The 10,565-nt window shown below is 47.3% G+C and overlaps 1 protein-coding gene across 1 annotated transcript; it reads right to left on the bottom strand.

The window, feature by feature from the left end:
• Nucleotides 1-526: 526 nt before the first annotated feature.
• HTR3C (5-hydroxytryptamine receptor 3C) lies at nucleotides 527-8,665 on the bottom strand. Its single transcript, XM_036768780.1, has 9 exons — nucleotides 8,599-8,665; nucleotides 4,727-4,911; nucleotides 4,252-4,296; nucleotides 3,420-3,529; nucleotides 2,970-3,139; nucleotides 2,176-2,336; nucleotides 1,273-1,477; nucleotides 865-1,077; nucleotides 527-732 (listed from the first exon to the last, which is right to left on the bottom strand). Exons 1-9 carry the CDS (start codon nucleotides 8,663-8,665, stop codon nucleotides 527-529), a joined length of 1,362 nt encoding a protein of 453 aa, XP_036624675.1.
• Nucleotides 8,666-10,565: the final 1,900 nt, after the last annotated feature.

The following is a 10,565-nucleotide window of genomic DNA, read 5'->3' as shown; positions in this document are numbered from 1 at the left end:
CCTCTCCTTGCTTCAGTATAAAAAGCAACCATATTGGTCAATATTTTGGGATAATTTATTTAAAATCTGTTTTTACAATTAAAATTCTATTTTTACTTCACAAATAGATGCTAGAAGTCTTTAAAAAAAAGCCATTTGATTCTTATCTGTCTGGAATAACTAAGCTTCGACTGGATCCAAGAATTGTCTTTACCAGTAATGTAATATTCTAAGGAACAAATATTCCCTGCAAAAGGATTAATTAGGTCAATTCAATTACAGGGCAGCTGAGGCTTGGGTCTGAGCTGAATCACTGGGCTGCAGGAAACTGTAGTAGGTGAGAAGGAAGGACACTGGGTTTGAGGCAGATGGGGTGAAGCTGAAGCTGGCTGGAAGGAAGGGATGGAGTTGTGTACCCTGCGGCAGCAGGGATGTGGGAAATCACTGGATTTTGGGTAAGAGGATGAGTTCTGGCAGTCCACAAAGTCAGGGAGAGTTGAAAGCTGGTGTTGGCATGTGCTGGTGGGGGGAGGGGGAGAGTATATTTCTAGTTGATCCAGAGGACAATGACTGTGATGAGAGAGGAGATCATAAATATCAAGTAGATGCAGAAGAGCAGAGTGTCTAGAGCAAGGCTGAATTTCACCCAAATGTCAACTTTCTGCTGATGTTCCAGCTGTGCCCATGTGGAGTGGGGGTCCCCATTCAGCCAAGCCTTAGCTGGGCCTGCCTTCACCCCTGGCTCCTTCAGGCCTGTAGGGAAGATGAGAACTTAGCTTAACATTGGAATGGACACCATAATTGGAAGGACCATCACTGGGAAAGAGAAAATAGAGGGATTAGGAGTCTGGAACAAGAGACAAAGGTGGTGCTGATGGCACTTACCAGGCAGGTGGATGGGGTTGGGGTCAGGACCCCCATTCTCCTTTTGGGACCTCTTGGAGCCCGCTGTTGCTCTGAGGTAGCGCAGCAGCAGTGAATGGAGCCAGTGGGGCATGGGTGGCGGCTGCGTAGTAACCAGATTCAGAAGGTAGGTGAGGAAGATAGCCTCCAGCAGGCTGACCACCATCAGGGACAGGCTCAGAGCAAAGTACACACCTGAGGATCATTGTGGGGGGGGGGTGTCTCAGCAAGGGAGGGCCAGAGTGACCTCCAACCTCCTCCTGTGGCATCTTTCCCCAATCCCAACCCCAATCCTATAATAATACTCTTTCCCAGGATCCCTTGCCCCCCGCACCCTCCCACTTCTCTCCTTCCCTCTCTTGTTCCTCCCCACGGTGGAGAGAGCCATACTGATGACGGGGGTGCCACTGGGTGGCAATAAATCATTCATCATGAGCAGGAAGACAGTATATCCCAGCAGCAGGGTCATCTTGAAAGGGGCCCGGTTGCCACTCTCAATTGGCAGGAAGAAGCTTAGGGCATCGATTGCTATCAGAAATCCGCTGGGCACCAGAAGATTTATGACATAGAGTCTGGGCCGTCGCTGGATGGCCACCTGGAAAAGGGGAGGGAGAAGGAGGAAATGGGGGAATTAAGAGGAAGCTGCTCTGGATGTAGAGAACAATGAGTGTTCCACAGACGACCTTCCACTTTGACCAGAACCCAATGAGAATATTGCCCCAAATTGAATGGGACACAACATATAGCCAGTCCTCAGAAGCTGCCTACACATGCTCAAGGGATTCAGGTTATGCACAGTGGACCTGGGGGAAGGGATGGTTTGGTGCCATAGGGTAGGGCAGTGTTGAGATGTCTTTCATGGGAGGGGAAGCTGGTCCTAGGCATGAAGCAACAAGAAATTCTGACTGAAGGCTTCTGGGACTGGAGGGACTGGTTAGACTATAAGCTCCTTGAGGGGCTTTGTATCCCCAGCAAAAGGATTGTCTTTGTATCCCCCTGCAAAAGGATTAATTAGGTCAATTCAATTACAGTGCAGCTGAGGCTTGGGTCTGAGCTGAATCACTGGGCTGAAGGAAACTGTAGGAGGTCAGAAGGAAGGACATTTGGTTTGAGAGAATTGGAGCTGAGCTGAGGCTGGCTGACAGGAAGGGATGGCACAGTGCCAGACACATAGTGCTTGTTAAATATATACTTGTGGATTGATTGATTGAAGAGGTATGGTTTTGGTGAAGATCCTAGCAAGGGTGGGATTGGGTGTTTGTAAGGTCTCAAAGTCATATACTCCAGGCTCACATAGAACATGATCTGGTCATAAAAGCTGGATCCCACCACCAACTTTGGGGTTGCTTTGTTGATGCCCAGCAACTGCCACTCCCCTTGGGTCTGGATGAGATGGCGTGAAGTGTCTGTTATCTCCCACACTTCCTTGTCCATGCCCAACAACATGTGATTCACTGCAGAGGAGAGCCAACTCATTCAGTTTCTCATTTCATCACTGCTCTCTGTCTTCTTTTCTCTCCTCAAGCAGTAAACTGGACAAATCCTTCATCTTCTTTGCTCTCCCTCCATCTAAACCCCTCCACCCACACACCCAATCCACTCAACCTTTGTCTGGGGTTTTGTCATTGGAATTTTTGAAAATTAAATTTTGCTTTTTTCAATTAACTAACTTAGTGGTTAGTTAACTACTTTCTCTTCCTCCTATGTCCCTCTCATAAACCACAAAGAAAACAAGAAAAACAACCTGTATAATAAATATGAATAGCATAGCTAAAGAAAGTCCCACATTGGCCATGTCCAAAATATTATCACTTTTCAGTCAAGAGGTGGATAACATTTGTCATTGAATCTGCCCGAAATACTCCTTGCTGACTACCACTCCCCATGTGGGTGGTCTCCCCTCATAAGAAGATAAAATCTCTGGGGACAAGTACTGTCTTTGCTCTTATATTTGTATCCTTAGCACTGAGCAAAGTGCTTGGCAAATAGGTAGTGTTTAATGAATGCTTTTTCATTCATTCATTCATTTTCTCTCAATTCCTCCACTGGTCACCTTGATTCAGATGGCCACTCCAACTCTAGCTCACCTGTGTAGAGGAAAGAGCTGAAGGTCAGAGTGCAGTTCTGCTGGTCAAAGGGGAAGTAGAAGATGTCCAGGTTACAGATGCTGGTCACCTTCATTGGTTTCTTATACTTGATGTGACCTTTACTATTCACATATGCAACAAGATCTGATGGGGTCTGATCAATGTCCATGCTGTATGAAGAAAGTAGCCAATGGAGCTTTCTTCTCCAATTCCTCTGATGCCAACTAATCCCACTCCCCTGGTCCCCATCTCCACCAGTGACTCCCTTATCTCCCCAACACTCAACTATCCTAGGCTAGGTTTTGTGGAAGTGATCTCTCCATAAGTTACCGTCTTTTGTATGTGTAGAGTCTCATCATTGTCCCAATATGGTGGTTTTCCCCTACCCTTGTATAAGATGCTTTGCCTAGGGATAGTTTCCTTCTTGTTTTCCCCAACTCTGGTACTCACAACTCTACGATGAAGATGTCTGGAAGCCAGAGGTTATCAGCTGCCACAGCGAGCTCGGTGATTCCCCCACACTTCTCTGGGTTCCAGCTGATGAATGGGTTGTCCCAGAACTAGAGCCCCAGGCAATGTAGAAACAGGCATTGAGGAGTGACTGGAGCCCTGAGTTAATTTGGGAAAGTAGCTTCTCCCTTTTGCTTTCCTTTTTACACTTACAGTTAGAATCACAGAATTTTAGGGGAAGGACAGGACATTAGAAATCATCAGGTCCCTCTAGTCCAACAGGACCTTAGGAACCATCTAGTCTAACTCCTTATGTTTAAAGATGAAGAACCTGAACCTAAGAAAGGTTAAGTGATCTGCCCAAGGTCACACCTTCAATTATTATCAGAGTCAGGACTAGAAACCCAGGCTGCTGACTCTTAGCTCAGTACTCTTTCCACTAAGCCTCTGCTCCCTTCCCCTTACTCACTTCTATTCCTGATGATTCCCCCTTTCTCTGATGCAATCTTATCTACCTTCCATTGATCCCTCAATGGTCTTTATCATAGAGAGACTCAATGTATTCTATATGACATGTGAGCCTCATCTTAGCATGATGCTGCAGAGCTAAGAGATTATTCTCACTTTGGGGGTTTCTGCCATTTTGATGATACTGTCCTCCCTCTAAGGTTTCCATCACTGTCTTTTGAGCTGCCTAGAAACCTTGTGGCTTCAGATCTGAGCAGACTTGTCTAATTTTCAGGGCACTAATAGCTATAGAGAACGTGATTTGATTAGAAAAAGCAGAAGAAATTGAGAAGAGAAGGGGCCATGGGAAGAGAGGGGATCTTACCAACTCAAGCCAGATGAATGAGGTAAGGAGCTGAATCTGTGCATCCTGACAAAAGAGATTCCCATCCAGGATTGTTAGGTCAGTAATCAGATCCAGCCATCCTTCCCTATGCTCGTCCCAGGTTATCTTTGGGATAATTCTGATTTTCAATGATTAACCAGGAGAAAAAAAATGTAGGTCCAAACAAATAAGTCACAGGAAAGAGATGGAGGGTTAGAGAGAATAGGCTGGTCATGGGGTATGGGTGACTAATGAAGGATTTCTGACATGTTCAAATAGAGAAAAATTTCATTTACTCTAGAAATGTCACCTTAGATTATCTCTTCCCTAAGTTTCAGAAAAATCTCTCCAATAGATTGGAACCTACTAGGTCAATGCTCAACATTGGATCAGACTAATTTTGGCTGAGGGAGTAAGAGGGCAGTCAGGTTTGGGTGCTGTGTTCTGGGCCATGGCAAGATTAAAGGGTACTTACCACCTTCAGAATGGCAGATAAGGTGAAGGATATGTTGACCCTGGTGGGGTCACTGATGTTGATAACTGGTCTGAAGGCCTTTCTGTCAAACAGCGGCTGAAAAGCCGTTTGGTTCCATCCATGTACATCAAACCCTGAGCAGTTGATGGTGAAAGTGTTGCTGCTTTGTGTGAAGGTAGGAGAACCTGTAAGATAAAAGATGTTGCTTTTTACATGAGAGGGTTGCCCTCCCATTCAAGCCCATGAACCCCCATCACTAGAAATTCAAAGCCCTGAAATCTTGTATTAGACTATGGGAACAGCCACATGGAAAGGAAGATGGAAGACAAAAGAGACACACTATTGTCCATAATCCTTGATCGCTCCTTGGATTATAAAGCTGTTAAAACGTTATCCTGATGCTGGTAATTGAAGTAGGTGTGTTAGGAAGCTGGTATGTGGGTGTCTACAATGAATTGTAGAGGCTGAGTTTTCCAAAAGGTGGAAGGTCAGTGTTTGGTTTGTGAAGTGACTGTGTGGAAGTGGCAATTATGTGGGAAGAGGTGATTGTGTGGAAGAGATGAGCATGTTAGCAGGAGTGAAAGCATGGTGTTAAGCACCACCCTCAAGAGCATTCGAGGATTCATTCCAGGACTCCAGGTGAGTTATCTAGACCCGATTCTGTGTTCATGGTGGTTGAGTCACTAGAGTCACGGGAGCAACTCATGGAGACAATGGGAAGTGGGAGCAGAGGTGCCAATCACCATGGAGAAATATGAGCATCTGAGGATATTGACAGTAACTCTTGACAGATGGTAAGATAACTAAATAGTAGTTCTCAGTCTCCAGTCATTTCTGTCCTGGAAAAAAGAATGTCCAAGGGGATGCAAATGAACCCAGAGCCAATATCTCAGTGTGTTTGAATGGGTACATGACCCCTTCCTACCTGGATCAAAGAATGTGGGATTGGCTGATAGGCAAATGGCGGAAGGCACTGTGGTCTGTGCTCAGACCGTACTTCCCCTATATGTAAAACTCACCCACATGCAAACTCAGCCTGAAGCCAGTGACAGCCCCTGAACTCTACCTTCCCTTCCTTCCTTCCCTTCTTCCCAGCCTCCCCAGCCTTGTCTGCCATCCCTCCATTGCTTTCTTCTGCCCTCAACCTTCCCTCCAAGTCAAAGATAAGTTGGCCTGGATCTCTGAGTCCTCTACATCCTAGAAAGGAGAGATGTGAAGCAGTCACGTAGTGGAAGGGCTCAAGATACGTGGGAGGCTAAGTGACATCCCTAGTTCAGTTCGACAAGTATTTTTCAATACTTTTTGTTCCATTCCCTCTTGATTTCCCAGACTCCTTGACATCGTTGACTTCCTGAAACCCCTGAAGGTTTCAGCTTTCATGTCAGCATCCCCAGCCCTACCCTCTCTCCTGACCTCCAGTCTTGCATCCCCAGCTACCTCTTGAATATTTCAGATTGGATGAACTGTGGGCATTGCAAACATAGCCAGTCTTAATCAGACCTTGTCAGCGTTGCCCCCACCCTACCCCAAGCTCACTCCTCTTTGAGCCATCCCATCACTGTTGCTGTCTGTTTTTCCAGTCATCCAGGCTAACAGTCATGGTGTCTTCCTAGATTCCTCTCTCGTACTCAGCCCATCTATACAATCTGTTACCACATTTTGTCATTATCCCTTAGCGACATGCTCATTGATGTCTGGTTCAGGTCTTACCACCGCTTCCCTGAACTCTTGCAAAAGCCCCCTCACTGGTCTCCCTCACTCCAATCTCTCCCTACTCCAATACATCCTCCATCCAGTGACTTTCTAAAGCATGAGTCTGACCATATAACTCAATAACCCCCAACAGTTCTGTATTATTGCTAGGGTCAAAAATAATCCTGGTTGGCTTTTAAAACTCATCACAACCTTTCCAGGCTTCTTACACTTTAGGCCCCCCATGCTCTATGATCCAGCAACATTTTCTTGCCTTCCTTGTGCATGACCTTCTGTCTCCCACCTCTCCCTCTTCTCCAGCTGACCTCCAGCTCTGGGATGATTTCTTTGCTCACCTCTGCCTCTGGCCTTCCCTGACTTTCTCTAAGAGTAAGCTCAGATGCCACCTTCTGCGTGAGGCCTGTCCCATTGCTGGTGCCTTCCCCCTGAGATCACCTCCCATTGATGCTTTATAGATCTGTATCCATGGTGGTGGGCAGCTTGTCTTCCCCATCAGCGTGTGAGCTTCTTGAGGTTAGGGACTGTCTTCCGCCTTTCTTTGAATCCCTTTGGATCCCACACAGTGCCTGGCGCATAGTAGGTACTCAGTAAATGTGTGTTGACCAACAGACCCTTAGAATTAGGCTGTAAGGGCCTCTGGGACAAGTAAGGGTTATTGTAAGTTGGCCACTGTGGGGATAGAGGCTGTACCTGGAGGGAGCTCTAGGTGTGTGCAGAGGAAAGGACCCAGGGGGTGAGGCTTCTAGGTGGAAAGAGAGAGGAGTGAGCCAGTGTGCATGTCAGCAAGACAGCAGAGAGGTCAGAGGGCAATTAGAAGAGGAGCAGCTCTGGGTCTTACAGGATCGCACATATATGACCTAGATCAAATTGCTTACCGTCTCAGGGAGGGGTAAGGGGAGGGAGAAAATGTGGAACTCAAAATTTTATTTAAAAATTAACATAAAAAAGAAAAGAAAAATAGCTCACCCTTATGTAACATTTTAAAGTGGGCAAAGTACTTTACAAATATAACCTCATTTGATCTTCATGACAACCCTGGCTGTTGGAGGCTTTTATTATCCACATTTTACAGATGAGGAAACTGAGGCACGCTAAAGTAAAATGACCTGTTCAGGGTGCCGCAGCTAGTAAGTGTCTGGGCTTAGATTTGAACTCACATCTTCCTGACACCAGGGTCAGCGCTCTATCCACTGCCACTCCACAGAAGAGGCTTTTCCTGACCTTCCCCTTTGCTAGACTATGGAGCTGCCCCTAGCTCCTGGGAAGCAAGAAGACCTAGAGAAAAAGAACAGGCCGGAGGCCTGAGTCTCAGCCCTGCCCACACTCATTGCTTCTGTGACCGCGAGGGCGAGGCGGTGTGGGAAGGATGAGGGCTGCTAAGGGCGAGGAGCTGGGTTTGAATCACACTTCCAGCCCTTGCTTGCTATATGAACTTAGGTAGGTGTCTGATCCTCTCTGTGCCTCAGTTTCTCTGTCTGTAAAATAAAGGTGTCAGGCTAGGTGGCCTCTGGGGTCCTTTCTGCTTCTGGATCTCTGATTCCAAAGCCCATCCAGCTTTTGCTTGAAGGCCTCTGCTCAGAGGGAGCCCACTCCTGATTAAAGTGACAGCCAAGACCTAGTCTCCTCATTTATAAAAGGGCCAGGACCATATTTTTACTCCCTCCCAGGCGATTGTGCGGAAAGTGCTTTAGAATTCTTAAAGCCTCAGAGAAGCCCCTGTTTTCATTATCCTTTCGGGTTTTCTTCTTTTTGGACTAGGGAAGTTGAGGTCCAGCCTTCAATTCAGAGCATCACCATAGAGATGCCAATTCAAAGTGTGCTCCTTGGCCTGGGGGCTAAAAGAGCTTCCCAGGCACTCCTCAGAGGCTCCTCCTAGCTCTAACAGCAAGAGCATTGACACTTACAGGACCTGGGTTCAAATCCTATCTTTGATGCTTACCAACTGCGTAACTTTGAGCAGATACTTGCTGTCCTTGAACCTCGGGTCCCTCACCTATAAAATGTGAGGTCCCTTCCAGCTCAAGATCTAAGGTCTTATGGTCCTACGAGTTTGACCTCCCTGGCCTCAGTTTCCTCAGCTGTAAAACGAGGGAGCTGGACTGGAGGTCCCTTTCATCTCTAAATCTATGATCCTATGTCCACACTTGACCCCAACTTACCTTGAAGCAAAAGGCTGAGGAGGAGACATAGGAGCCATCCCTCCTGGTGAGGCCAGCCTCCTTCCATCTTCCGTGATTTAGCTTATCTGGGGATTCAGCCAGAGCTCAAGAAGCCTGGGGCTTAAAGGAACACAGGCCACACCTTGAGTTCCGGCTTTGAATATTGCTGGTTTCAGGTGACCACTCCCTGGGCAATGGCCTTAGTGGCCAGAGAAGGTCATGGAAAGAAGGTCCGACCTTGTCCCCAGTTTGGACCATAGCTCTGGCTCTGCTCCAAGATGGAAGGCGTTTGGGCCAACACCGGGCCAGCTAGGCCTCTGTCTGGCAGCCCTGACTTATCACTGGACCAAGCAAAACCGTAGCCTGGAGCCACTGTTCTTGGGGGGAGAAAGCAAAAAGCGCAGAGGAAGGATTGTCTAAAGTTCCCCTGGCAGAGGGCCCCACAGTCCCGAGGGCTGCCTCTGTATGGATTGGTTCGACTCTAGGCATATGCAGATATATTGTATAGGAATCATTGCAAGAAATTGCTTTTGTTGCTTGGTAGGATTCTTAGCTGGCATAGAAACTGTCAGTATTTAAATGTTTCTGTGCCCTTCTGCAGTCTTTCAATGTCTCTCCCGCTTTCCCCAGTCTCTCATGGTGGCTCAGAAATCATGCCCCACCCCCCCCCCCTCGCCCGAGCTTTGAGGACACAAGGACCAGATTCACCTGGGCTGGGTCACATGAACTCCTCAGGGGCTGCCCAAGGCTCACGTTCTGTCTCCTTCATTATCATGGACGTCCACTCCTTAATTAGGACTTTATTTTATCCCTTACCATCCTTGGCCGAGAAAGCAGAAGCAAAATAAAACTGAGCAGCTCTGTTTTCTCCTGGCGCCTGGCCCTCACTGTACCATCCCCCTAGGCAGTGACCCCCTCCTTTCTCTGGTACTTCTCTTTCTGCTAAGAGAGCCTTAAAAAGCCCCTTTCTTTGGCTTTCCGGCCTGACCTCTGCTCATTCTGAGCTTTAGCATCGCTGACGCTAGCCTTATGCAGCTAGGGGGCGCAGTGGAGCGGTAAATCTAGAGTCTGGAAGATCGAGTTTGAATCCTCTGCTTATAGGGCCATGCCACCATGCATGTGTCCATCCTGTGTCCACACATCTTCATAGAATCATGGGATTTTAGCTTTGAAAGAGATTTTAGTGGCCAGCCAGTTAAACCCAAGTCCCCAAAGGGCTTCCCAGCTGACAGCTGATCCTCGTTGCCTCATTATCTCCCATCTTTTGGCTGTGGCAGCAGCCTTCCCATCAGCCTCTCTGCCTAAAGCATCTCCTTGTTCCAGTCCCTCTCCCACACATCTGCCAGAGTGATTTTCCATAAGTTCAAAACTAGCCATGTCAATTTTAAAAACAAGACCACTTCAGCAGTTTCCCATTGACTCTGGGAACAGGTCTGCTCCTCTCTTGGGCTTTTAAAGTCCTTCACAATTTGCCCTGCACCCATCCTATCTTTCTTGACTCATTGGACACTATTCTTTTAGCCACACTCTTCAGTCCAGCCATCTTAGCTTTCCTTCTGTGCATCACACATGCCCTTCATCTCCTGCCTGCACCTTTGCCCTGGTCAGCCCCCAGTGCCCAAAGTGCACCCCTCCTTCATCTCTGCTTCTTTGTTGTTGCATGGTCATTTTTCAGTCATGTCTAACTCTGTGACCCCATCGGCGGTTTTCTAAGCAAAGATACTGGAGTGGTTTTCCATTTCCTTCTCCAGCTCACTTTACAGATGAGGAAACTGAGGCAAACCCTGACTTGCCCAGGGTCACACAGCCAGTAAATATCTGAGGCTAGATTTGAACTCAGGAAGATGAGTCTTCCTGGACTCCAGGCCCAGAGATCCACCCACTGCACCACCTAACTGCCCTGCCTAACATACAGTAGGCTCTTAATAAATGCTTGTTGAGTGATTGATTGTTATGGATTGCACTCA

This window comes from Trichosurus vulpecula, chromosome 7 (assembly GCF_011100635.1).
Source record: "Trichosurus vulpecula isolate mTriVul1 chromosome 7, mTriVul1.pri, whole genome shotgun sequence".
NCBI classification, from domain to species: Eukaryota; Metazoa; Chordata; class Mammalia; order Diprotodontia; family Phalangeridae; genus Trichosurus; species Trichosurus vulpecula.
This window is presented reverse-complemented; position numbering and strand designations above follow the sequence as displayed.